Source organism: Fonsecaea pedrosoi (assembly GCF_000835455.1).
Source record: "Fonsecaea pedrosoi CBS 271.37 unplaced genomic scaffold supercont1.1, whole genome shotgun sequence".
Classification (NCBI taxonomy): domain Eukaryota; kingdom Fungi; phylum Ascomycota; class Eurotiomycetes; order Chaetothyriales; family Herpotrichiellaceae; genus Fonsecaea; species Fonsecaea pedrosoi.
The window spans coordinates 1,035,631-1,062,246 of NW_013550615.1; the positions used below are offsets into that span (position 1 = coordinate 1,035,631).

General features: G+C 52.5%; 9 protein-coding genes across 9 annotated transcripts; 7 read left to right on the forward strand and 2 right to left on the reverse strand.

Annotated features, from left to right (window-relative positions):
* Positions 1–358: 358 nt before the first annotated feature.
* Positions 359–2,131, forward strand: Z517_00370 (uncharacterized protein; the record flags this gene model as incomplete). Its single annotated transcript, XM_013433336.1, has 4 exons — positions 359–376; positions 507–608; positions 1,021–2,006; positions 2,092–2,131. The coding sequence occupies 4 exons, from the start codon at positions 359–361 to the stop codon at positions 2,129–2,131; spliced, it is 1,146 nt and encodes a 381-aa protein (XP_013288790.1).
* Positions 2,132–3,296: 1,165 nt separating this feature from the next.
* Z517_00371 (uncharacterized protein) lies at positions 3,297–4,116 on the forward strand (the record flags this gene model as incomplete). Its single annotated transcript, XM_013433337.1, has 4 exons — positions 3,297–3,317; positions 3,386–3,520; positions 3,573–3,676; positions 3,732–4,116. The coding sequence occupies 4 exons, from the start codon at positions 3,297–3,299 to the stop codon at positions 4,114–4,116; spliced, it is 645 nt and encodes a 214-aa protein (XP_013288791.1).
* Positions 4,117–4,904: 788 nt separating this feature from the next.
* On the forward strand, positions 4,905–7,144 carry Z517_00372 (uncharacterized protein; the record flags this gene model as incomplete). The annotated part of the gene is made up of 7 exons (XM_013433338.1): positions 4,905–5,104; positions 5,157–5,493; positions 5,541–5,700; positions 5,795–5,811; positions 5,914–5,964; positions 6,020–6,580; positions 6,635–7,144. 7 exons carry the CDS (start codon positions 4,905–4,907, stop codon positions 7,142–7,144), a joined length of 1,836 nt encoding a protein of 611 aa, XP_013288792.1.
* Positions 7,145–8,051: 907 nt separating this feature from the next.
* On the forward strand, positions 8,052–10,087 carry Z517_00373 (uncharacterized protein; the record flags this gene model as incomplete). Its single annotated transcript, XM_013433339.1, has 3 exons — positions 8,052–8,839; positions 8,926–9,166; positions 9,215–10,087. The coding sequence occupies 3 exons, from the start codon at positions 8,052–8,054 to the stop codon at positions 10,085–10,087; spliced, it is 1,902 nt and encodes a 633-aa protein (XP_013288793.1).
* A 1,495-nt stretch (positions 10,088–11,582) lies between these two features.
* Positions 11,583–12,287, forward strand: Z517_00374 (uncharacterized protein; the record flags this gene model as incomplete). The annotated part of the gene is made up of 1 exon (XM_013433340.1): positions 11,583–12,287. The coding sequence occupies one exon, from the start codon at positions 11,583–11,585 to the stop codon at positions 12,285–12,287; it is 705 nt and encodes a 234-aa protein (XP_013288794.1).
* A 943-nt stretch (positions 12,288–13,230) lies between these two features.
* On the reverse strand, positions 13,231–13,956 carry Z517_00375 (uncharacterized protein; the record flags this gene model as incomplete). The annotated part of the gene is made up of 2 exons (XM_013433341.1): positions 13,231–13,346; positions 13,425–13,956. 2 exons carry the CDS (start codon positions 13,954–13,956, stop codon positions 13,231–13,233), a joined length of 648 nt encoding a protein of 215 aa, XP_013288795.1.
* A 2,915-nt stretch (positions 13,957–16,871) lies between these two features.
* Positions 16,872–17,799, forward strand: Z517_00376 (uncharacterized protein; the record flags this gene model as incomplete). The annotated part of the gene is made up of 2 exons (XM_013433342.1): positions 16,872–17,261; positions 17,392–17,799. The coding sequence occupies 2 exons, from the start codon at positions 16,872–16,874 to the stop codon at positions 17,797–17,799; spliced, it is 798 nt and encodes a 265-aa protein (XP_013288796.1).
* Positions 17,800–19,773: 1,974 nt separating this feature from the next.
* Positions 19,774–20,940, reverse strand: Z517_00377 (uncharacterized protein; the record flags this gene model as incomplete). The annotated part of the gene is made up of 1 exon (XM_013433343.1): positions 19,774–20,940. One exon carries the CDS (start codon positions 20,938–20,940, stop codon positions 19,774–19,776), a length of 1,167 nt encoding a protein of 388 aa, XP_013288797.1.
* A 1,715-nt stretch (positions 20,941–22,655) lies between these two features.
* Z517_00378 (uncharacterized protein) lies at positions 22,656–25,886 on the forward strand (the record flags this gene model as incomplete). The annotated part of the gene is made up of 1 exon (XM_013433344.1): positions 22,656–25,886. One exon carries the CDS (start codon positions 22,656–22,658, stop codon positions 25,884–25,886), a length of 3,231 nt encoding a protein of 1,076 aa, XP_013288798.1.
* Positions 25,887–26,616: the final 730 nt, after the last annotated feature.

The following is a 26,616-nucleotide window of genomic DNA, read 5'->3' on the forward strand; positions in this document are numbered from 1 at the left end:
GGTCATCTCTTCTCTTGCTCTTGTGAACTTGCCGTCACACCTGATTCACCACCTCACATTCCACCTCGCTAGATTGAATTCACTTCCGTTCTAAGTTCTTGAGATTTACTTGAGGAAGACTTTTGTGAATCTTTGGATGTGCTATCAATGATGAGCAGGAGGTGAATTGCAGCAATATCCCGACCTGCCGCGGCCAAGAGACTTTCAGTCTTCGGCATCGCCAGTTTGTCTCGACACTGATTCCTCACAACCACGACATCTACACCTGACTCCAAACCTCGGTCTCACGCAGTTGCGCATCAGTAGGCTTGTGGACTAGAGAGATCTTGAAAGGCATCGGACTTATCACCGCCGCAACATGTCCAAGACTTCGGTGGTAAGTATCCTGCACAAGCTGCCTGTCGACTTCATCCTAGTCTCTTCGCTTTGCCAAATGAACCTCAAATCTGTCGAGCGCAGTCTGCAGTTGTGTCCATCTACAGGCTAACGTTTATCACCTGCACCAGGGCGACGTCTATGCCAAAGTCATAACTGATGTTTGCGAAGCGTCACGGCAAGATTTTGAGGAAGGTGGCGTGGAGTTGGCGACTCTTGAACTTCTGAGATCCGTAAGTACATTTTCAGCCATCAAAAGTACACCGATTTCTATTCCCGTCCATCATCAAATGTTTCCTCCGAAACTCAGCAATATCATGACAAGAAAAGGCACAAGGAGCAAAAGATGGACACATCGATTGCGTGAACATGGGACAGCAGGGTTGTCGCAGGCAGACGGTAGCCGTGGGCGGGAGGAGGGCGAGCGAGCGCAGCGGGCGAGGCAGGGCGGGGATCGGAAGGTTCTTGAAGGCGCCCCCTTCTTCACTCATAGCCCTCTTTTTATACGCCCTGAACGCCACGGCTGTACACCACACCGGCCCACCCACGTGTCAGGCACTAATCCCCTTTTGGCTTTCGCAACCACTGCCCCGTCTCCATTTAAGCATGGTGCTGTGATTTGTATATTGACAAGTGTGCCTGCAGGAATGGCAGAAGAAGCTTTCTGGTCTCAAGGTTGCGCAGCTTCCTTGGGATCCCCCCCCAGCTCCTGTCATCAAAGAACAAAGCACTGTTCCTAGCAATGCAAAACCCGTGCCGCAAACCCTCCCAAGCAACAATGGGACTGCTGCCAACACTCCTCCAGCTCAACAGGCCCCCCCTTCTGCTCCGCCCATCAAGATCGAAAACAATGCTACCTCTTATCCAACACAGCCAGCGCCCCCTCCCCCGCAACCTTATCAGGCACCATCTTTCCAGCAGGGTCAGCCCTTGACCGCTCGCGATCGAGCAGCCATGAATCTTCACCAAAGTTTTGGTCAACGTGCTGGTCCTCAAATTGCACAACTTCAATCCGGCAGCGCGCCTCGTGTGCCTATACAACCATCCGCAGCGCCTTCGGGCAGCTACATTAAGCAGGAAGACTCTACTTCTGCATTCACCGACATCCAGGACTATGCCGCAGACATCAAACCTCAGACCCAAACTGCTCTTAATGCAAGCCAAACGGATGGTTCAGGCGACGCCCGTGATGATTGGGAAGCCGAATACTCCCAACGGAAAATATTCGCTGCTGCTCACGGTGCTGAAGCTGACCGTCTGATGCGCGCTCACTTGCGGGCTAAACAACAAGAACTTGAAGGTGGCGGTCTTCTGACGGCCCTCGATGAACGAAAAATCCCCGGCAGAGCTGCTGCTCGGACACTCAATGCCCTTGCTCCGTCGGCGGGCATCACTCACGCTACGAGCATCAGCCGTGCACAGGGCGACGCGACGGGCGATGACGATGATGCGGATGAAGATGAGGATGCCATCAACTCCGATCTGGATGATCCCGACGACCTGGCCGCAAACGAGGAGAATGGAGAAAACACTGACCAAGTTATGCTCTGCACCTATGACAAGGTTCAGCGGGTCAAGAATAAGTGGAAGTGCACCCTCAAGGACGGTATTTTGAGGGTGGAAGGAAATGAGTAAGTTCCCCTCTTTTTTTTTCGTTTCGTCTCCCCGGTTGGCATAATGAAAAGGTGTTGTGATACTGACCTGTCTTGACAACAGGTACGTCTTTCACAAAGGTCAAGGCGAGTTCGAGTGGTAAGGAGAGTTTCGACGCGTGCGAACATGCCTCGCTTAGCATGCTGTTGGTTCGGATGGCTCCTAGCATGAAATACGCTGCAACTTACGACAGGCTCCGAGACGCAAACATGTCCTCCCACTCCACCAGTGGAAATGCGAATATGAAAGAATGGGTGCACGACAAATATCCTAAGAGAGCACCCCGTCAATCCAGCTGGAGATCATGCCAGCCACATTCTGCAATTGCTTTGGTGATGCACGGCGTATTAGAGGATGTTGCAGGTTTTGCTGGGGATCAATATTGACGGGATGCACAAGGAATTCTGGCTGGGAAGGTTGGGAAGGCTGGGGAGGGAGGAGCTTTATCTGCACATATTACGAGGGGTTGGGTCGTGTCGCCAAAAGGGCTCGTTCAGCAGAGGCAGCTTATGATAGCCTCTCAGATAGAGCTATGGTATTAGGTCTACCCAGCACAGAGAGTCAATTCTATTTTCAGATTCTACATGTGTCGATAAAGAGAGTCACGTCTCGTAGACCCGCCCTGACTTGAGATCGTAGAGTTGATTCGGAAAGACCAACGAACTAACCATGCCAATGGCTCTGTAAATCCTACCAAAGCAAGGCGATGCCATGTCAATGGCAATGTTTTCAACAACGGATCCGCAGCTGATGATGAGAGCTACAAATTCAAGATGATACGCTATGTTCCATCAGCCGGACTCACCTGAAGTTGTGGTTGGGTGGAATATCGGGGGAGTGACTGCGCCAGGAAGCCTAAAGACCGCCGTAGTAACCAGTAGGGCGACGCAGAAAGACGAGGTCTTACAATTATGACGCGTGCCACACTCTTCTGAAGCATTACCACTGCAGCCTGTGGCAGCTGGTGCCACTCTGGGTGACTGTGCCACTTGCGGTCAGCTTGGTCGAAGGGGTGACGGTGACGCAACAAACCACAGACTGGCCCACACAATTCCACTACTGGTCGCCCTGTAGACTCTGGCCTTTATTTCTCGTCAGGTTTCAACTTGAATTCGTGGTCTCTCTGTTCTACAAGAACAAACTCAACTGTCCATCGGTTCTGTTCTTAACTCTCTGTCTCTACATCCTCTACTCTCTGGCACTGTCCTCCCAACTGCCCCACTCTCGCACCTTCGGAGGCAGGATTCCATTCACGCCAACCCGCAAACATGACGCTCTATTACAGCCTGGTCAGTCAACCCCCAGTGACGCTGGGTAGTAACTACTGTGGACTATTGAAGCTGACCAGCCATCACAGGTATTCGTCCTTCTGGTGACGGAGATGGTCTTGTTTATAGCCCTTATCATCCCGATGCCATTCACAGTCAAGCGGAAAATGTTCAATTTCATCTCTGAAAGTCCAATTGTAGCCAAGATACAATATGGCATGAAGGTATGCCGCATCTTCTGCTAAGACGGTCTGATGTCGACTGACACTCCGCAAGATCACCTTCATCTTCATTCTCATCCTATTCCTCGACAGCGTCAACAGAGTCTACCGCGTTCAGGTGGAGATGGCAGCTTTGTCAAAGGACACCACTGGTGCAGGGTACGTTGCAGGATCCCATCAGGCCATCTCAATGGGTCACGGCTGACAAAAGCAGACGAGCAGCAGCAATAGGTTCTGAGCGCATGGAGGTTCAAGCCCGCAAGTTCTATTCTCAGCGCAACATGTACCTGACCGGTTTCACACTTTTCCTCTCCCTCATTCTCAACCGCACCTACGGCATGATCCTTGATGTCCTTCGTCTCGAAGAGAAGGTCAAGATGTACGAGGGGGATAAGCGTGCCGGCGGCAAAGAAGGGGAGAAACTCAGCGGAGAATATCGAGCCGACCAGATTGGCGAACTCAAGAAACAGCTTCAAAAGAAGGACAAAGAGCTGGAGGCGATGAAGAGTCAAGCGCAAGGTCTACAAAAGGAATACGACGAGTTGAGCGTCAAATACAACCAACTGAACCCCAGCGGTGGCGACAAGAAGAGCAACTGAACGTCCAGGAGACGCGAGAGCCGTTCGTCAATATCAAGCCGAAGTCATAAAGTCTGGTGTTGGTGTTCGGAAGCCAAAACTCTGCTCGCGCGCGCACACATGTGTCAAACTTAGCTGGGTTGTTCGGTGAAATACGAGCTGGTGAACGACAGCAACGGAATATGAATTGTGGATGTGGCGTCTCACTGATCATGATAGGTGAGGTAATCGGGTTTGAGATTTGTCTGCTAAAGGCGGTCATAGGAAAATAGATTTTAGCTGTCTGGTGTCTAGACCGCCAGCACAACATGTTGATGCTTTGGATCCCATTGGCTGAAGCATGGTGCTTGTTTGTTCAATTTTCCAGAATCACTGCCGGACCAAGCGGGTGACTCTTCATCTGCCGTGCGGAGTTGGACCAGCCTCACACGACCTTGACGCTGCTACGCCTGATTCTTTGCATCCTCAATGACGGGGTGGCGGATCCGAGAATGAGGAGACTAAAGGCTAAGAATGTGGGGGATCCAATGACGTCTATCCATTGACATCTCATCTCCATCTATTTCGCATCTGTTTTGATATACGGCTAATATCAACTGCAGCTTGGGGTCAAAGCCCACAATGCTTCCACCTGAATGCCGGTCACTGTCCGACAAGTCGCGGCATTGGCGGTACCGTGTGCGACAGACCGGACTGATTGTGCCCGCGAAATATATGGAAATATGTGTCCTCAGACAGACCCTTGAGACTCCTTCAACCCCTCCAATTCCCATACACACACACGGTCTGTCAGGGATACCACAGGGAAAATGCGTGCTCTATTCTTCTTTGCCGTCTCTCTATTAGCACGTTGCTCTGCATATCCTCAGTACAACCCTCACCCGTATCCACCCGTTCTCCATACTCGTCAAGCTTCCAGTGAAAACAGCACCTCGCTGCAAGTTGACCTTGGCTACGAGGTCTACCAGGGCTACACTAACTCGACGACGAGGTTGAACGTGTGGAAAGGGTACCTCTGAGCTGCTTCATCCTGAAGAACCACATAACTAATCACAACTTAGCATCCGCTTCGCAGCTCCCCCGACTGGCTCGAACAGATGGCAAGCTCCTCAGGTGCCTCAAACAAACCGTGATTCCGTGATTCAAGCGACCCAGTTTGGTCCCATATGTCCTCAAAACCAGGACACAACCAGTACCTTGGTGCCTCTGAACAGTACGGGGGCGAGTGAAGATTGTTTGTTTCTCAACGTATACGCACCGCCAAATCCTACCAGTCCACTCCCTGTTCTTTTTTACATTCATGGCGGGGGTTATGGGAGGGGGAACGGTCAGCAGGATCTGTCGGCCATCATCAATGCTAACAATAATTCCTTTATCGGTGTGACCATTCAGTACAGGGTAACTCTTCAAAACCATCTCTCTTGCGTCAAAGCTGACCTATCTAGCTGGGTGCCTTTGGCTTTCTTGCAGGTGATGAAGTCTTTCGGAATGGAGTAGTCAATGCTGGCTTGCTCGACCAATATCTCGCGCTACAGTGGGCGCAAAGGTATATTTCCTTGTTCGGAGGCGATCCCAATCATGTGACGATAGCCGGGCAGTCAGCAGGTAGGTTCTCAGTCGCTGGTTTCACTCTCATCACAGGAGACAGCTTCATTGTCTCATCAGTGTTATGGAGGAACAAACTAACGTACCTTTGCAGGAGCCGGATCAGTCATGGTACGTTGCTCATTCAGATGAGGAGGACATCCCTCGAGTTTTCTTTGATTAGGCACAAGTCACACCCAAGGAGATCGAGCTCGTGCTGATACCGGGATTTAGCTTCAAGGGATGGCGTATGGTGGCTCCCTTGGCCAGTCGCTATTCAGAAATGTAGGTCACTTTGGCGAGTTTGCGAAGTACTCGGTATGCCATCTGACACTGCTAGACGATCGCTTCATCGCCGTACCTACCCATGCAGTACGGGTACAAGGATTGGCAACCTTCACAGTCCTATTACGCCTTTGCCACCATGGTTGGTTGCGCACCGACCTTGCCCTATGGTGCTCATCCAAATACAATCTTTGACTGTCTTGTCAGTCAAGACTCGGCCACGCTACAAAATGCAAGCGCTACTCTGTCCGAGTCGGGCAAATATGGGACTTGGGCTTTCTTGCCCGTAACAGACGGCATATTCGTTCAAGATCTACCTAGTCGTCAACTCTTGCGCAAAGAGCTCAACGGACTAAACTTGCTCGTGAGCAACAACGCCCTCGAGGGACCGGCATATACCCAGCCCAACATTACGACAGAAGACGACCTCGTGGCGTGGTTACAGCTGACGTTTCCGCTGTTCACGAACGATGACATTGCCAAAGTGCTTCTCTACTATCCAAGTTCAAATGATTCCACGGACCCCGATGCGCCATTGTTTGCCTCTTCCGGCACTGAGCTCCCGAGCTTCATCAACCAGAGCTCTGTTGCGACAGGGCAGCAGCAAAGAGCCTTTGTGAGTCTGAAGCGTGGGATTCAAGTATTTCAGCGGACGCTGACTTGAACACAGGCTATCTATTCGGAGACTACGTTTGTATGCCCGTCGTACTGGATGGCAGAGGCCTACAGTGACCACGGACGCAATTCATTCAAGTATCAATATTCCGTGCCGATTGCTGTTCACGGCACCGACCTGACGGCCTACTTTGGGCCACCCACACCAAACCAAAGCCCGGACTTTGTCAACGCAGCCATGAAGATCTGGGGCAGCTTTATCACGTCGGATAACCCGTCTATTCCCAGTGCTGTTGCCAATGGAATGTCGTCCAACAGTCCCTTGAGCAATCCAGTTTCCGACTGGCCTCCTTTCAAGATGTACTCACCTCTCCAGATCAACCTCAATGTCACTGGGGGCACACCGTTCGCATTCAGTTTGCCATACATCAAAACCAACTTGACAGAATACGGGGAACCGGGCCTGGTGAACAATTTCACGTTGGTGAATGCATACACATGGGAAGCTGGAAGAGGGTATCGCTGTGATATGTGGAGGGGCTTAGGAGGAATCGTTCCTGAGTGAGCGATCCATTGTTCGGGGACCTCTCGCAGGAAAAGGAAAGATTATACACGAGAAGAAGTAGTTGTAGCCTTTGCCCATTCAGGCAGCTCTTCGAGACCAGCTTGTTCTCGTCCACCCGCTTTTTTCTGTTTTTTTGTTTTTCTGCTGGCCGTTATGCTGTTGTGCTTGCCCCGGCCGATCTCGATGCTGGTCCTTGTCTGTAAGCTCTAGAGACGTGGCAAGGCGTGGTCTGATGGATACTATGTGGATATTGTGCGGGAAGTAGGTACTGGTCCATGACGTTGGAGAGTGGTGGTGTCGGTATCTTTGCAATGCCTCCGCCCTGATTTGATGGGAGGCCGCATGCACGTGTCCCAAGACTCGACAAGGTGTGGCTGCGCTTCTTCCACTCTTCTACCACTACTGCATGCTTCCTTCGATCCAAACTTACCTTTCTTCCTACAACTCACCACTTGCGACCCTTGTCCAACGCAAAGCCCTTGCTTCTATCGGTGCCGCCATCGCTCAAGGTGCTTCTGTTCGACCTGGCTATGATCAGATAGGCAGCTTCAACATCGAGCCAGAATAAATCCGGGCGTTGCCGATCCGGACTCTGCCTGGAGCATGTCGGCAGCCTTGCCCTCAATTGGCTTATTCCTCTTGCCAATATGCATCGGAAAGCTTGTCCCTGAACCTAAGTCGCTATTTATTGCTTGACAAATAGCTTCTGTGCAGGGCCATCACGGTTGAGGAAGCGTGGGATGCCGGGGTACAACGCTTTGTGGCAGTTGGAGTTGGAGATCCCAGGGCTATGAAGCTCAAGGTTTCTTCAAAAAGAGCTGGCTGTTCCCTCAGGTGAGATGTCGGGAGAAAAAAAAAAGGTGAGCAAGCATATTCTCTCTCCCTCGCCCAAGAGCTCTTTCGCAAAATGTTGCAGTTCGTTGTGTTTGCCACCTTGATTGGTGTAACATTTGCTTCGTACGGCGCAAACCTGAACTACCGCTCTCCTTCCCTTCATCACCCTGCTCTCGGTATCTCGGTGGGAAAGGTCGTCAAGCGACATGTTGAGAGACAGGCCACACCAGCCTCGCAGCTGAACTTCACCCATGGAGTTGCGTCTGGCGACCCATATCCCAACACTGTGATTTTGTGGACACGATGTGCTCCTACCTCGGACGACGTCAAAAGTAATAGCTCTACCGGCGGCTTCGTGCCACTTTACAATCCTGTTCCGATTTACAACGACACCGACGAGGGCAAGCCACCTTCGACCTCTCCTGTTTGCTTGAACTGGAAGATCGCGAGCGACAAAGCGTTGTCATCCGTGGTTGACCAAGGAACTGTATACACGAGCTCGGATGTCGACTACACGGTCAAAGTTGAAGCCTCAAACTTGCAGCCCTTTACGCAATACTTCTACCAGTTCACCATCTGCAACAGCAGTGTCTCTAGCATGGTCGGCAGAACTAAGACCACTCCTTTGACCACGGACAATGTCACCGGGGTTAACCTGGCGGTTTATTCCTGCAGCAATTTTCCGTTTGGTTTCTTCAACGCATACGGTAACCCGGTCCGCAAAGATTCCGTCGACTATGTTCTGCACCTCGGTGATTATATCTACGAGTATGCCAACGGCGAATATGGATGGGGTCAGACTATTGGACGTGTCCCTTTGCCAGATAGACAGATCTATACGCTCTATGATTACCGCAAGCGGTGAGTGGTTCTTGATCCTTGATTACTCAAACGAATCCTGCTGCCCGATTACATGGGACCACGCTGACCCAACTCGCGAATTTTAGACATGCCACCTACAAGACAGATCTAGACCTGATCGCCAGTCATGCAAACTTCCCCTGGATCGCTGTCTGGGATGATCATGAGGTTGCCGACAACACCTACCGCGATGGCGCTGCCGAGCTCAACAACACCGAAGCGTCGTTTATCCAAGACGGTGGCGTCTCGGTGGATCAGAGAAAGATGAACGCTGTCCGAGCATACTTTGAATGGATGCCCATCAGGCAAGTCGAGATGGGTGATGATGTAAGACAACCTGTTTTGGGGAGGAGTTCGTTCTAACACTCGGTATAGCTTCGGATCTGGCGATCGTTTTCCATTGGCAATCTGTTTGACCTCATCATGCTCGATACTCGCCAGTATGACCGCTCTCTCACAGACCTGTACTGGAATACCGACTACATCCACGAGATCTCAAACGATGCCGGTCGCACCATGATGGGCTCTCGCCAGGAAAATTGGTTCTATCAATCCCTGATCGACTCGAAGAACCGTGGCGCAGCGTGGCGTGTCATTGGATCTCAGACGGTCTTTAGCCGTATCAACGAATCCGTGGCGTATGGCAACGTCAACCCCCTCGATTACGATGCATGGGACGGATATCAAGCCAACCGCAACCGCACCTTCCAGACACTATACGGCAATAACATTACCAACAACATTATGCTCTCAGGAGACAGCCATGCAAATTGGGTTTCTGATCTTGTGTGGTTGGACAATCACCCGTACGACCCTGCGACCGGTGCGGGAGCCATCGGAGTTGAATTCGGCGGCACAGCCGTCACGTCCCCATCGCCATACGGCGCAAACATCTCGCTCGCGCGCAGTAACCAAGCCAGTGAGTGGCTTGTGGGTGCTAACCGTGAACTGCAATGGCAAGAGATTTACTACCGGGGATATTACGAGTTGCACATCACCCAAGAGCAGGTCAATGCGTATTATTTTGGGATGCCGACGGTGGTCAGTCGTAATCCGAACGAAATCTCGCTCGCGAACTTCACTGTCGTCAGTGGTGAGAACAAGCTCCATCGCTTCAATGGCACTGTGGTTCCCAGTCCTGTGGAAAACGGCTTCGTCAAGTTTGGGCACACCAAGCAGACCAACATCACCAACGCGACGGACACCGGAGTGTATTTCATCAGTCATGCTGGACTGGAAGTGCTTTGACGCAATGGGGCAATACGCAAGACATCGCCATAGGTGGACAGTGGTCTGGTGGAAGGGACAAGTGATCTCTTCTGAATATAGTACATTTGACTGCCCTAAGACTACAGTACGTGGTCGCTGAATTACAAATACACGGTGGTATATATTCTGGAGAACATAAAGTGGCCTTTTTCCAGTCTTCCGTCCTCGCACGAGTAAATGCCGCCTTGCTGCTCAGACAGACCCAGACGGACTGTCAGGCTGAATCTGAATCTGAACTTGACTGCCTGTCTGAACCAACATTTTACATACTTGTATGAGTGAGTACCTAGGTATATTCGTCCTCGGTGTCCACTAGCTAATCATACGAGAATTGCCTAACACCACCCACTGCCTATTTCATAGCGACAGACACACGAGGTTACAAGGCTGATTGATTGACCGTCCGTCCGTGCCGTCCGACCGTCCAACTGTTGAGCCCGTGTGTCATGTTCCATCCAATCAGACAATCCAGACCGTGGAAGAAACTACCTAACAGGGCGTATTTCGTACTCGTACAACCACTCGGTACAGACCTTCTATCTACTCCGTATTAGCACCGCCACAGTCTACTAGTACCTACAGACTTGCCACAATCCCTTAGGGCCCTGCGCTGCGGCCAATTGCCGTTCCAAGACGACGAAGACGGGAAGGACAAGGGAATGGCAAAGAGAAGGGCAGGTCGAGAACTCGGTACACTTGTCGTGAATTGGGAGGCAAGCAAGTAAGCAGGCGAGCAGGCCAAGGCGAGCACGCGGATCTGTGAGTCACCGAATTTGCTGCACGAAGGGGCATCAAAGATCGAAGATCGAAGATTAGTCGGGTGGACGAGTGAAGCGAACCGACGGGCATATTATACAGACGCGGACACAGAGTGGAGAGAGAGGAGAAGGAGGAGAGATTCTGTCACTCCTCTTGGGTGATTTTGACTCTGCCTTGAGGGTGCCTTGGGATTGGGATCTACGACATACAACCTACGACCTACGGCCACCTAGGCAGAGGCAGAGGTATCACTCATTGACCAGTGACCACGAACCAGTGATACAGCATCGGTCGTGGTCCTCCCCGACAAATATTTAGCGAGGAGAGGAGACAGACACACTCACCCTCTCTCCTGTCCTCTCTTCCTGCTTTCTTTCCTATTTATCACTTGTTTGTGAGTGAGTGAGTCTTGCATCTCCATTTGGGTTGCGAAATAGCAGAGACATAAAAGGAGCGGAAGGAGGGATTCGAAAAAGGCGAAGTATTGGAATTGAGATCGGACTTGAAGGAAAATATCGACACAAGGGCAGAGGGCTTGTCAGTTCGCACGGCTGTCCTCTGTCACCGTCAACGTCGACCAAAACAGTCAGATCAGACTACTATTGTTGTCGACGGCAGCACAACCAAGAGATTGTCCACCATTTCCCTCAGTCAACAGGGGACGTTATCCACTCATCCATCCAGCCATCCAACAGAAGAGAACGCAACATACACCATGCCGTCCCCATCTAACCTCCTGGCCTCATCCGTCCCCCGAATCGGCGTCGCCGTCTTCATCCTCCACACCGACCCGAAATCACAAAAGCCCAAATTCCTCCTCGGGAAGCGTCTGGGCTCCCACGGCGCCGGCACCTGGGCCTTACCTGGTGGCCACCTGGAATTCGGCGAGTCGTTTGAAGAGTGCGCGGCACGCGAGGTGCGCGAGGAGACGGGGCTGGACGTGGGAGAGATAGAGTTCCTCACGGCGACGAACGATGTTATGCCCTTCGAGACATCCTCCTCCATCACCACTGGGACGGAGAGCAGGGTTGGGGATGGGACTGGCATTGCAGCGGTCAAGGGAAAACACTACGTGACCATCTTCATGACCGCGCGGGCGAAAAGGGCCGTTGATGGTAACAGCCAAGCAGAGACCGACAACGCACCGCCAGAAGCACAACTCCTCGAACCAGACAAATGTGCCGGCTGGGAATGGGTTTCGTGGGACGACCTGACCCGGTGGGCGAGACCACAGCTTCTTGCGCAGTCCGACGCTGCAGCAGAGAATGCTTCTGCGAGTATAAATGCACATATCGATGCACATGTGCATGCAGAGGGAGATGCAGTAGTCGGCACCTCCCGCACGTTGTTCTCGCCCATGATCTCGCTTCTGGTCCAGCGTCCCGGCGTGGTTCCTGGCGGCGAGAATAGAGGGACATGAGAACTTGTGGATTAGGGATTCATAAAAAGGCAAAAGGGCACGTATGTGCATTGAACTACATTGCGATGCTTTTGCCAAAAAGAAATTGGAATGAACTGAAATGGAGTTGGATTGGATTGGATTGGGCTTGGGCTTCTCACTTACTCACCTACTCACTCTCTCAATATCGTTCTCGCTTCGTTCTCGCTTCGGGGCTCATGACCGGTTTCAAGACTGAGCTATACGAGTACGTTGGATAGGGGATAGGATGTAGAGGAAGCAAATAAACACCTTTACTAGTACTGCCCAGAGCAACAAACACCACCGAGAATAGCGACAGGGGACGGACAAAACAGACTCAAATGCACGTCGGCAATGTGTATGTCAAAGAGGGAGGAGAAGCAAGACAATACCTTCCCAATTCGTCAGAATAGTGCACGCATACATGTGTCATTACTTCGACGCCGTGGCCGCTTCTCTCTTAATGCTTTCCCCCCTCGTCGAAGCAAAAACTGCCAAAATCATCCGGCTGCGCCAACGCCCTCCCTGCCACAAAACAGGTTTCAACCATGTACCGAGTACTCGGTACTGTAGGATATATTTCCCAATGCAAAGCCGGTAGCGATCAAAAAAAAAAAAAAAAGCCAAAACTGATGGTAACGTAAATTTCCCCCAGCCAAATGCCCGTCACTCGTTCATCATCGCGTTCTTTTTGTCTTCTCTGTAGCAGCAAGGCCGTCACTTCGTCAATTAAGTTCATGTGGATGTTGACATGGGGGGGTTTTCGAGGCTGGAGACTTCCCGTGGCAACGCAATCTCTGTCTCAAAAACATTTCAAAACAAAATTCATTAAGCGCTGTTCCCGCAGTTGTTCGCCAGATGCATCCCGAGTTCTTAACCAAGAAAAGAAATAACCAAGATTGCTGATATCGTGTCGCCCAGTGGCAGTTTGTGCTTATGAGATCTAGTCATCTGGTCGAAAATCATCAACGGATTCGAAATGACTGCCGCAGTCGTCTGAGTAGCCAAGGCTTACGGTGCTTGACATGTTCGTGCCGTCTGCCGTCTGGGACATGTCTTCTGATGTCCTGGGTCATCGTAGCATCTTAGAAGGACCTGATGGAGCATCGATTTTAGGCTCCAAGGTCCAAGGTATACCATTTCCAAGGTGAGATGGAGTCTGTCCGACACCGGGTCTTACTGGAGGTGGCGATTGTTGCTGGAAGTCCTTGCTGCTGGGCGATCCCGTCGGTCTGGGAGGACCAGGCTCAATGTTCTGTTTGACATCTGCTCTGCCAAGTGGGAATCCCGGGTCTGAACCGTATTTCGGTGAAGGAAGCTTTGCTGGAGAGGAAGCCGATGTATTGACCGAAGTTGGCGTGGCAGGCTGGCTCGTAGTTTTATTGCTGGGCTTCGTAGATTTGACGGAGAAAAAGGGTTCGTCTCTCCTTCTTATGTACTCCCGAGCTGACGGAGAATTGTGATAGAGAATTGGCTCCGGTACTCGAAACGAGTTGGACTCAGCCGCCTCGGCGAAGGCGCGTTGATATGCGATCTCACCGTAGGGATCTTCTATAGGAGCGGTCCTGTTGGCATATGCCACATCCGGTCGATAGCCTCGTGCAACCCATGGGTGATTGGGGTCTCTCGGTGAAATATCGCGAAGGTGGTCGGCGCGCCTTTTGGTCATCGCTTGATGTGTTCCCCTTTTCCCAGTCTCCTCGAAAAGAGAAATGCCGATGACGACGGTACTGATGATCAGAAGTCAATGAGGTCACCGCGGGACCGGGTGAGAGTGGGAGAGGCTTGGGTGGAACGGGAAAAGAGAAGTTTGGGGGAAAGCGACAATAGTCAGACAGATGAAGAATGGTTCAGAGAAGAAGCATCCGATGAAGCAATGTCTTCTCTCCCTGAGGTTGAATGGAGGGGAAGCTGAGGGTTGGAAACGGTGGACGATCCCGTGGGAACAAAAGGTCTTTCACCGAGTTTGAAGTTGGGTAAAACCTTAACTGGAACATGGGGGGGATTCCGGGGGAAGGATCACCGCCCAATTGGCTACCAAGCTACCGTCTAGGCGAGGCTGCTGCAGATGGGTGCAGGTGTGGCCAGGGTGGTGGGTGGTGGGTGGGTGCAGGTTGGGGACCCTTTGGACCTTGGGTGCTTGGAACCAAGGGTAGAGGTATTCCTGGTGGTACGGGTGTACGGGGAGGATACCTGCTAGGCGCTAGCCGGGTAGGTACGAGTAATGCAGGTGGACCGGAGTGGACAACAGGCTCACCAGGGGCTGTAACCATGGAGCATATCCAGCCTAGCAGCCAACGAGCAGCACCCGGAGCACGCAGTACCAGTACCCAAGAGCCAGCACCCCAACACACCACCCAACAACCACCTGGGCTCCTGCTGGGCCTGGCGAGACCACCACCACCACTGACAAGCCTGCGCGGACCTCGGCCGCAAAGCCGCCCGACCAACTGAAACTGAAGTTCTAAGCACTGTCCAGGTACTTGGACTGCATGATGGCTCACGGATATCTGGCTCCCTTCTTCTGTGACTTCCCCCCTCCCGCCCTTCGGTAACCCCCCCTTCTCGCCCTCTCCACCCGGACATGTATTACCCTCACTTTGCCTCGTCCAAGTCTTCTCGGACCGCTGCATGATACCCTAACGAAATGCACATCATCTCCTGGAGACACAAAGCAGAATGTTTCTTCCGGTGTCTTGCATTCGTCCCCTCTATTGCCCCCACTTGGATTCTGTGCGAGATATTAACGGAGTTGCAATTTCATCATGAGCTCCACCAAAAAAGCCCACCCAAGAACCCTAGCATGTCTTCAAGAGCGACACCAGCGTTGCCATTATTCACCGAAAATACTAGCAAGCTAGGTAGATACATTGGCTCGGATCTGCTTTCCCATCATACCGATTGACCGATGACCGATGGCCACCGCCCCGACATCATCAATGATTGTCGACTGCATTGATAAGTGGTAAAGAGTCTATTACTCGCGCGGCTGATCCCTACTTGGAACATACGGAACAATGGATGCCGGCGGCTTTACGGATACAAGCACATGCCAGAAACTCGGCATGACTCTGTATCTCATTACTCGAGCGCAGGGCAGCGCAGTGCCCCTCGTACCCGCCTAATTGCCGTGTCTAACCCAGCCAGTTGCCCATGCAGCTGCAGGAAATTGAGAAGGGAACCAGGTATCCTCGACTTATACCGATGGATTGGGACCAATTATTGAAAAGTCGACGCTATGCTGGGCTCTCGGGACTCTCTTGGGCTTACCTTGTTGGGAGTGCTTCCCAACCAACCCGATGCGGCACTTGTCGGCATCCAAGAACCACCACACAATATGACACACCCAAAGGGGCCTTGGTGGCAAGAGAGATCAAAGTTAAGTCCAGGCGCCCCATGGTTGGTTGGCGAGTTCAATGGCGCACGGTCCCCCAATAAGTCCTCCACAGGTCTGACGTTGAGGCCGCTTCTTGCCGGAGACAATAGACCCTATAATGATAATAGAGTGGTAAATGCTTCCTACTTGGCCAAAAGAGTTGCGCAGGTTGAAGTTTAGTACCTACGAGCATTCTTTGGTGCGGAAACTTGTGGGTGGCAGCCCAGGCCTAGGCAACTACCCACCAAGCCTAAGCCCATGGTCATGTTGCGCAGTTACTTGCAGCAAGGCGGGCGGAGGCACCAGAGGGGCACCACCAAAGCCAATTGTCAGACACCAGCGCATTTTCCAAGTGGCCATCCTTTGTTTAAAATCCTGCACCCGTGATTGGCTTATCGGGCGTCCTTATCAGCTTGGACTTCTTAGTCCCCCATGCCTTCGGCCCAGCCAATGCCTATCACTGCGACATGCAGGCGACTTGACATGGGTACCCATACCATCAGGGTTTCTGGTCTCGCGACCAGACTTTCCCTCACGTAGCCTTCCGCGGGCAAAATGCTTCTTGCTACTCTGCTCACCACCTCACCATACTAATTGAGATACTTCTTGGGTGCTTCTCCCTCCCCCAGATATTCTCCCACCGTACTACTTGCTTGACACTTTGATAGAACTTCGTGGTTTCTAGACAAAGAACGACTTGGTCCCCTCTAGGTCCCGCAGCGCCTTATCCTTTCATTTATCTGTTATCGTCCTCCCGCACTCATCCCACTCTCGAGAGAACTATCTACTCTCTCGTGTCTACCACCACCACTCACCTCCCACCCCACCTCCCACGTTTTCGACAGCCTCAGTTCCCAAGGCCCATCTGGTTGCCTTGTGATCTGAAAGGTCACGTATTACCTATCAGAGGCATCTCCCTGCGCCTCTTAAGATCACCCTCGGTTCCGAAATCGTGGTTGCTTCGTTCCGCGAGCCACTGCGCGCCCTGTCATCAGCCGCATCCCAATTCTGCTGTCAACACCGACATTAAGCGCTTTCACCGGATCTGTGCGTGGAGACAACTCTGTCGCGGCCGTACAACTGGATTCTGCTCTCTTGAAATAACTTGATCGGCTTTTGGTAAAGCGTTCCCGCCGTCCTTTATCTCTCTTCTACTCCGACAGAAACAACACTACTTAGAAAATCAATCTGAGCACAACTTCCAGAGAATGACCGCCAACGCTACAACTCAGCCATACGCGATTCCCAACTACATGAGCCAACAACCTTCGCCAGCCAGCTCAGCCTCACCCACTTCCCCTCGCATGCACGACTACATTCAGCAGCATGCCCCCAATCCGTACAAGCAGCTTCGGCCGCTCAAATCCCCTCTCTACGTTCCTGCTGCGCTGCGGCCAACCGAACACTTCTGCACACCGTCTCCTATGACCCCACCAAAAAGTCTGCATGGATCGTTGGACAGTCTGCAAGAAGACGAAGGTCGGACAGCAAGCCCAGATTCTCAAGACGAACTGGCTCTGGACGCTTTTGACCCTGATTGGGCTCAGGAGGAGGAACTGGGTGAAGTCACAGGCCCGCCAACCAGAGAACATTGGAAGGTATGTCAAGAATCAACCGTCGTTCAGTCGACTTGGCCATGGCCAACCTCGATTCCCGGCACGACTGCATGAGCATGCGACGTACATTGAGACATACAGATGGATGCTAACATGTCTAATTCTACTCCAGCCCGACGAAGCTTCACCGACTTGTGACTCGCCACAATGTCGATCATCATTCAGCCTGTTTGTTCGCAAACACCACTGTCGCCACTGTGGTCATATCTTTTGCTCCTCACACACCCCATACACAATTCCTCTGGACCAGGATGCCCAGTTCCATCCCGACGGCATTCCCTCCCGTGCATGCGAGGTATGTCACCGGCAGTATCAACGCTGGGATACGGCCAGGTCAATCCGCCGCAAGAACAGCCAGAACAGCAAGGATGACTGCAGCAACAACGAGAGCGGTCCTCCGACGCCTCTGGCGGGACCGACGGGTCACCGAAGGATGATTTCCAGCGGCCTTCGTACGGGCAAACCGGTCGCGGAAGTCGCTAACAGTGTACCCAAAGACTGGGCCTGGAGCACTTTCTGAGCGAATTTGCCTCTCGCCCATTGGGGACTTTGGGTGGGCGGAGTAGTCCACCCATTTCCAGCACGTGAGTCGGGGTCCACCGGCCACCTCCGGCAGCGTTTCCTTTGCAGGGAACACAACCCGCGAGGCTGGAACCCTAGAAACCTTTGCCACATCCTAGGCCCTGGCGGACGCGCCGTTGCCGTTGACTCATCTCCGAGAGTCTGTGCTAATTACGGCATACCCGATCGGTTATCTACGGCTGTGACTTCACCTGTCCTTGATCTCACGCTGCCTGCCAGGCTGAAGCAATGTCGCTCTAGAAGGCTGTGATGCACTCACAGTCACAACTATGAGCCTCGGTACACGTCAGCTTCGGGGTGGCTGTCATATGACCGGGAGTGGTTCTTGTGTTGAGTGCCAGGCGAAGTGAGCGAAATGGACCTATGTGCTCCAAAGGCACGCCAACAAAGATTCTAGCCTAGAGTCTTGTGGTGTAGGGCGGCAGTGCGGCGTCGTCTGGTTACACTACGCTAGAACCAAGGGAGTTCGGTACAAGACACGGGGTACACCCCGGAGCAGATGGAGACACGTCTGACATGCTGTGGACTACCCCGTAGTCATGCGTGACAGAGTACCGAGGACAGGTTAACACGGCAAGGATACATTTACAAAAGGCGGAGTTGGTCTGTTTTCCATTTGGGGGAATTCCACCCACTCTGGCGGGTCGAGATTTTAGCGAGCCCAGTTCGTTTGACGATTACGATACCCCAATTAGCACTGAATGCTTTTTCTAGAGGTGTCTGTTCTTTCTAGACAACTACCTACCAGGCAGGGGGGATATTTTTGATATCATATGGTTCTTTCTTGCTTGACCATCTAATTAGAAAGCATCGGGAGGGCAATTTTTTGGGTGGTGATTTACTTCTTTTTATAGAATGAATGCGGCGCAAGTAGTCGTTTCCCGCAAACTCGAGTGTACCCAGTACGGATTGCTTCATTAGTTGTACCACGTATGAGGTAGTGAGATACTAACACCGACGTGGTTCTGCATTCATCTTAAAATATATTAATGGTAGGTGGGTAGGTTGAGAGAACGAGCCTCTTTCGGTAGTGAGTGAGCGAGGGAGTAACCATTGTCACTTGCTCTGTCGTCTTTCTCTCCGTTTCGTGGTCTCTCTCTCGTTCTCTTGCTCGCTCTGAGTGAGGACTGGCGCCACCTTCAATCTCCAAGTCATCAGGCATCGGTTGATAATACCGTAGGGGTCCCGTAGATAGTGTTCCTGCTCGGGAGACTCAAAATCATATCCGATCCAGCCGATTGAAATCCTCCCTCTCAGGGAGACTTTCATCGAGGTTAATACCGAGTTGTTGACTTTTACATGGAGGCTGATTTCTCCCGCCGGGGGGGCGAAGCGTGCATGGCGTCTGATTCCAATGGTTTCTGTCGTTGGATCCCGGCCATAGGAGATTTCAAGAGGGCTTTGGTTTTGTGTTGTGGGTTTGGCCAAAGGGTTCGTGATGCCACGGCGGAGGAGGAGTAGAGAAGCTCATATTGACAACAAGAACAAGTCTTTGTGGTTGAAACTGTATTAATCTTTGTCTGTTGTGCTTGGTTAGGGTGTAAGGTAAGTCGGTTGTGATCGAGGCACAGAATGTCAGGCTCCACACGTGTCCAACTCATCCGTCTCTTGTTCATTGGATGGAGCCTTCATCCACGTCTTGATATCCAAATATTAAGAGATTACCATGCGATTCGGGGCTCCCTTCCTCCAGCGTCAGGACGGCAGATCAATTTCTGCGATGTCCGGAAGGGTTGGAAATGCATCCTCCCCCGAAACTTCAACATCAATAGACAACTCCGCCACGTACATAGTTGACGATTGGCTATGTAGTGAGATTCAGCCTTTGAAGCATTCTGATTGAATGAAACCTTATCCTTGTGGTGGTAAGAAGACAAGGAAGCCTTCGTAGGTAGAAACAACCACGCGTCATTCATCCCATCAGCTGGCCCAAGTCGTCCGGCGGCCACCTCGTCTGGGCGAAACTGATGCACCGCTTGATGCTCTGGAGAAACTTACGGGTGACCTCGTCGCTCATGATGTGGGCCTGCTTCCCGCTCGAGCTCTCGTGCAACTTCTCGCGCGCGGACCGTTCGTGGATACCCACCATGGTGACCCCGATGGGCCAGGCCGCCTTGCCGATCGACAGGGTGAGATACTCGTCGTTGGCCTCGACGTAGCGCCGCTTCTGGGCCGAGCGCACGATCTTGCAGATGGGCTCGAGCAGGTCCCGGTCGAGGGTCTGTTTCTCAAAGTGCCGGAACAGCGGCGTCAGGTCCCTCAGCACGACGACGTAGTTGTTGTACGCGGCCTTGCCGCTCGAGGACTGCTTGACCGACTCGTCCCGCTCCGACAGCGCTCGCGCCCATTCGGTGAGGAGGAGGGTAAAGTACGACGCGAGCTGGCGGTGGAGGAAGGTATATTCCGGTGTCCCCGGCTGGAGAGGGAGGGATGTGGTCGGGAGGAGCATGTCCTTCTCCTCGACAGGTTCCAGCGTGGTCGGGATGGGTCCGTTGCTCAACTTTGGCGAAGACGCCGTCGCCAGCGCCGTTCGCGTGAGTGCGTAAAAGCGCTTCAACCGCGCAGAGTGGTCCTCGTCGAAGAGAGCGGCCGGCTCGTTGAGTTCGCGGAGTTTCTGCCGCAGCTCGTCGTCGGGTATGTCCTCTGCGTGTGTTCCACCCGTGCCTGCAGCCGCATTGTCCTCCGCGCCCCCGTCCTCGAGGGCCAGTTGATCCGACACCTCAGCCAGTCCGAGGCGTTTCCTTCGTCTCCTCTCCTCCTCCTTCTCCTCCTCTTCCCTCCTCCGTCGTGACTCTTCCGCCAGTTTCCGCAGCTTTTCCTCCCTGCGGGCATTCCGTTCGGCTTCCTCCTCCTCGAGTTTCCGTTTCTTGGAGAGCCGCTCCTCCCGTTCGGCGGAGAGTCTGGCCTGCTCGGCTAGGTACTCGGCTTGCCGCGAGGCTTCAAGGTCGGCGCGACGTATGTATTTACTTGCTGGTGTCGACGTGGGAGGATCGGGAGCTGGGGAGGGAGATGCGGGAGACTTTGAAAGTGGTGGTTTTGATTTGGCTATTTGAGCCGACATCAGGGACTTGAAGTCCATGTTGATGAACCTTGAGGACGTTTGTGGCACCTGTTTCAAGGGGTTGGAATAGGCAGAGGGATGAATTGACGCACATAACATGGACTATGAGGTGATTGTCATTATTTTAGACAGTCACAGTGAGGCAGTTGCACAAGTTTCCCCACAGTTTGGAGCCACAACAGCTGGAATCTCCACACAAAGTACGAGCTCGCCAAAGCCATCAACGACAACAAAGTCTCCTCAGACCGCATTGAGCAGCGCGTTATAGTCCTGGCAACCTTCAAGTTCCAGCCAGTACTCATCTCTAATGGCTTCCTCATCAGATCGACCCCAGTTCCATAAATAACCAGTCCAAAGACCACCAAGTAACATCGAGCTTGTTTTCCACGGATTGCACGGTTGAGGGTCAGCGGTACAACAGGACAAAGCTAAGATTTGCCAACTCCACCATGTCGAGTCTGCCCTGAGCTGTTCGAATATCGTCACTTCCCAAGTCACCAGGTTGGATGGCGTGTCGTCTGTACCGGGAAAAGGGTGGTAATTGGAAGGGATCTTGGATGATGAAGGACTGCGGTAGCGGGTCGACTGATGGATGGCATTTCTACTGGCAGTTGAGTTACTCCTGTCCGGGGACAACTTAGCAAGCCACCCTCGTCTCCTGGGTCTGTCCTTACCCCGGTCGTACAGCACTGTGACAGGTCTGGCAGATTCGTGCATGGGAAGCAGACTGTGCTCCCTTCTTCGCCGGTACGCTGTCAGAGCCGCTACTACCAGCGGTGGAAGGGCGACTATGACTGCGGCGATGCCAACGACAGTTTCGGCAGAGAGATGCATTGCGCAGGGAGAGACTGTTTTGTTAAACTTGGAGAGTTAAATGGAACGGTCCGAACGTCCTAAGGGAAGGCAGGATTATAACCACTTTGCTGGCTCGCTCTTCCTCTCTGTCCGGGTAGCGTTGCCCACGAGACGCATGCGTGGTGCTCGCTGGCTTCATGTCGAGTACAAGGATATTGGCTGTCTCCGGAAGTCTGGGATTTCGGAGTGCCACCCTAAACAGAGGAGCCGGGGTCGAAAGGTCGTCATTATGCTCTGAAAGTCGCTCGCAAGGCTCTCCATCACTCAGCCTTTGCTGCGTACGAGCAGTGGTTGGCGAGAGGCCAAAAGTTCACCTCCACTTCAACACCCGGAGTTGATAATTAGGACCCCTGCCTCAGCACAGGGCGTAACTGAGATGTGATGATTGGACAGCGCCGATGGAGGTCGAGAGTCTGCTTCTTTCTCTTAAGAACGTGCGACATGACACACCAATAGTCCCTCGCGTACTTTCGCTTCTGGCCATTCAAGTAAGAGCAACATCTACTGCGGCGGCTGTGACTGCGCCCATAGCCAAACCAATCCCTGACCTGGCGTCTTTGGACTCGACCTTGCATCATGCATCATGCAACCAAATAGCCGGCCACCTGCTCCACTGAACTTCCTGTAATAAACCAATCCAACATGTCGGTCAGCTCATCAACGCATCTCCCCCGTTCCGGCGGCCACAAGGCGTGGTATAAGATCTGCTCACTTTCTAAAGATGGTGGTCGTTGCTTTCAGTCGATCTGCAGTCTCGAGTCTTCTGTCAGGCTGACGTCGTGGTTATGTTTCTCGTTGCACCTGGAGCCCTTCTCCCTACCAAGGAAGACTTCTGTATCCAAACGACGAGCCCCAGATACCCACCGCCGTCTTCCACAATGCCTTCAGCCGATTCCTCTGGCGCTCAGCATTCCACCCCCTCCGCCCAAGATTGGCGCAAGCACCAGCCAATCATCTACAACCTTTACATCCATCAACGCCTCCCTTTAAAGGAGATGCGTGAGTACCTCCAACAAGAATACTCATTCGACGTCAGTATATCGCAGTACAAGCGGAAGCTTAAAGAATGGCGATACTCGAAGAATCTCAAAGCTTCGACCTGCAAAGCGCTCGGTGATAGCTTGGAACGGCGAGGTTTGTCTGGCTCAAATGTTGTCACGTCGGTGAATGGTGTGACGCTGAGCCCCAGGAAGTTGCAGAGGGCTCTAAGGAGACATTATATACCAACCTTGCAGCGGAAGTTCGGATTGGAGGAAAAGACAACCACTCCCGAAGGGGTATCTATCCGAAGATCCCTTGTGGACTCTCTCTCGCTCTCGAACATCAGGCTTCCCGCACTTTCGTGGCTTCAGCAAGCACAAGAGTCCGCAGCAGCGTTGCAAGGCGCCACCCCAGTGCCGTCTTCCCACACGCAGTTACCACAATCCCATTTACCGGAGACCAATAAAGTTTCAAACGAACTTCTTATGGTCGATGTTCAATCTATACTTTTAGGCGACGTCAGGCCAGAAGCGATTGCTAGAACGCAGCGGGAAGCGGCCGCCTCAAGAATCCTCAACCATCTTCCCAGAGTGGAGCCTGACTCTGTAGGCCAGAACTTCAATGCTCTAATCCACCAAGCCGGAAGCATCAACTTGTATTCACTTACCAGCTTTGTCATATATCTCTGTGCAAATAATCATCTGGATGACGCTCATTTTGACCACTTCATGGTTCACATATTACCTCAAGGTAACCTGGATGTGCTCAAGCATTTGGCTCACTCGAAATCAGCGTGTGCTTGGAAATTCGAAGAGCGGCTCCTGGTCTATGCGGCACGGACTGATAGGTATGATTTGGTAGATCTCCTAAAGAATCAGTGGGCAGTGGGCAGTATATCAACACCGAGAACCAAATGGCTCCTGGAGAGGATGCTATTTACCGCCATGGAAAAAGGTCATGAAACATTCGTCTTGACCCTTTTGGAAGAAAAGATTGGAAACAACAAGGGTCGAATCATTGACGTGATTACTTCAATCAGTCAAGAACTTCTGAAACAGGCAGCGCAATTTCTACCCGGTGCATTTCGATTTATTTTGAACTCAATGTCCACCATCGGAAAGGCTCAAGTGCTGCCGTTAGCCGTCAAAGCTGGGTTGTCAATTGAGGGTGTCTCTTTACTCATACACAAAGGTGCTGACGTTGATGCAACGGATGATGAGGGATGTACAGCTCTATGCTACAGTGCTCGCAGTGGAAATTTCGGGTTGACGCAGCTTCTGTTGCGAAATGGCGCCTCTCCCGAAGGAGGGGGAAGCGACTCGCTTGATCAATCGCCGAAATCCCAGTGTATCCCTCCATTATTTTTTGCCGCTGAATTTGGTCACACGGACATCTGCGAGCTGTTGTTGCGGGCGGGTGCGGACGTGGAGTCTAGTTGGCACCGTCCTCATAAGGACAGTCACCGACATCAGAGAACCTTAGCGGCACTCCGTGGCTTCAGAAATGCAGGCGAGGTGGCCATACGGGACGATCATATCAGCGTCTTGGAATGCCTCGTCACGCATGGCGCCTTTGTGTCCAGCCGTGGGAGGGGTTATGCACCACTCCATCTTGCAGCAGATTCAGGCTCCTTCTACTCTGTTGGGCTTCTGATTCGGTGCGGAGCAGACATTCACGAATACTGTACCAGCGGGATTACCAGAACCGCGTTGCAAGCGGCGTGTTTCGCACGAAACAAACAATGCGCATCTTTTTTGATCGGCGCCGGTGCCAGGATCAATGATCCTGCCATGGGATTTGAGGGGAAGACGGCACTGCAACATGCGGCATGGCGCGGAGACGAAGGTCTCGTGAAATACTTGTTGGAGTTGGGTGCCAATGTCAATGCACCTTGCGCACCAGATCATGGGGTCTCAGCTTTGCAAGCAGCAGTTTACAGCAGAAATGAAACCCTGGTTGGAATTCTCCTGGCCTGGGGAGCAGACGTGAACGGGAACATTTCTCAGAAGAATGGACAAAGCGCAATAGTGGCTGCGGTTGAAGCAGGTTCAGAGTCTGTGTTCCGGACCTTGGTAAAGGCCGGTGCAGACCTGTCTCCCGTCAAGAGGGACAGCCGCACTTACTGTTGCCCATTCATCAAAGCGGCACAAGAAAATTCCGAAGATTTCGTCCGGCGCTTGCTTGATCTCGACATCGACATCGATGCTCGCCTGGACTCTGGCTACTCCATCGCCGAGGAAGCGATACGGTCATCGGGTGCCGAAAGTTGGAGAGTTGTAGGGACTATTCTCGAGCACAGCCCTGCCATCAGGCTTTCCCGTTGCCAGGGTCGAACACTCTTCATTGACATGTGGGACGGCATTGATCTGAGCTTCCTTCGTATACTTGTCCACAGGGGGTTTGATATCAATAAAGATTTTGTCGGCGATCATTTTGGTAAGCGCAGGCATGGTGGAATGTTCCACCCGAAGCGGATGGCATCGGCGATATACAGATCGTTCTTGCAAAAAGCATGCGCAAAGGGAAATTTGGGGACTGTCGAGTATCTTCTGTCAGCAGGTGCTGATCCCAACTCTCTTCCCTCGGTTTATTTCGATCCAGTGGCTTTCGCAGCGAGCGGGACAGCTCTCCAGTTGGCAACGATGGGAAGACACACCCATCTCATCAAGACACTGCTTCGCCATGGAGCAGACATCAACGCGCCTCCTGCTGAATTCTTTGGACGTACAGCTTTACAAGCCGCCAGTCAAGCTGGAGATCTAAAACTCGTGGAAATGCTGCTCGACCATGGGGCGAATGCCAATACACCAGCCTCCAAATGGGCGGGAGTCACTGCTCTTCAAGGCGCCGCCATCGAGGGTTACGTACGAATTGTGCAGACGCTGCTTGCTGCCGGCGCAGATGTCGGAGCCCCCGGAGCAAGGGAAGATGGTAGAACTGCTGTCAATGGCGCAGCTGAATGGGGACGATTAGACATGGTCAAGCTCTTGCTCGATCATCATCCACTTCAAGACGGCGAATCGCTCTCTGGGATTTGCGAGCAGGCTGCCGAGTATGCCAGGACAGGACCTCACTGGGCTGTTGTGGAGCTTTTAGAAACCTACGAGAGAATGCCGGGGTCTCCTTGATGCTTTGCGTTGGGGGGAGTCCCCTTTGAGTGTCTTTCTCTCATCCACATTTTCCATGGCATTGCCGTCGAAGAGGGCGAACTGGCAAACCCAACAAACAGTACCTGGGACGGTAAAATGCAAAAAGACAAGGATTCTGCAGAGCTTGTGGGAATAAAGGCGACAGGAACAGGGGATTTGAAGAGGAACGAAAACGGCTGATTGGGATGACGACTTGCACGATTTTCATATTTGGATAGTTTTCATAGCCCTCACTCGACTGAGAGGTACCTCTCTCTCTCTCTCTCTCTCTGTCTGTCTCTTTTCTCTTGCTCTCTCACCATCATGTCGTATCTTGAAGAATAATAAGTGATTTCAAAAGTATAAAGTTTGGGGGTATCTGTCCGTCAAATAAATGGCCAATTCGCAAAACAACAAGAAGAAAATCCACACATGCATGACACATGACATGTCCAAACCTCGCCTTCCCTCCCCCCCCCCCCCCCCCCCCTTCTCATCCTCACGTCCTCCTCCGCGGACTCGTTCTCAATAAACAGACAGACCGATGTCCATCCGACGCCAGGATTGCTCTGGCATGCCGCGTGGAGTTTCTGGCATCTGGCATCTGGCATCTGGCATCTGGGAACTGCCTCCTGACTCCTGACTCCTCACATCTGGGAGGGAGCTCCTCATGGTCGTCGCTCGTGGCTCATCAGATCCTCTCAGCCCTCTTCCTCCTCGCAATACTGCG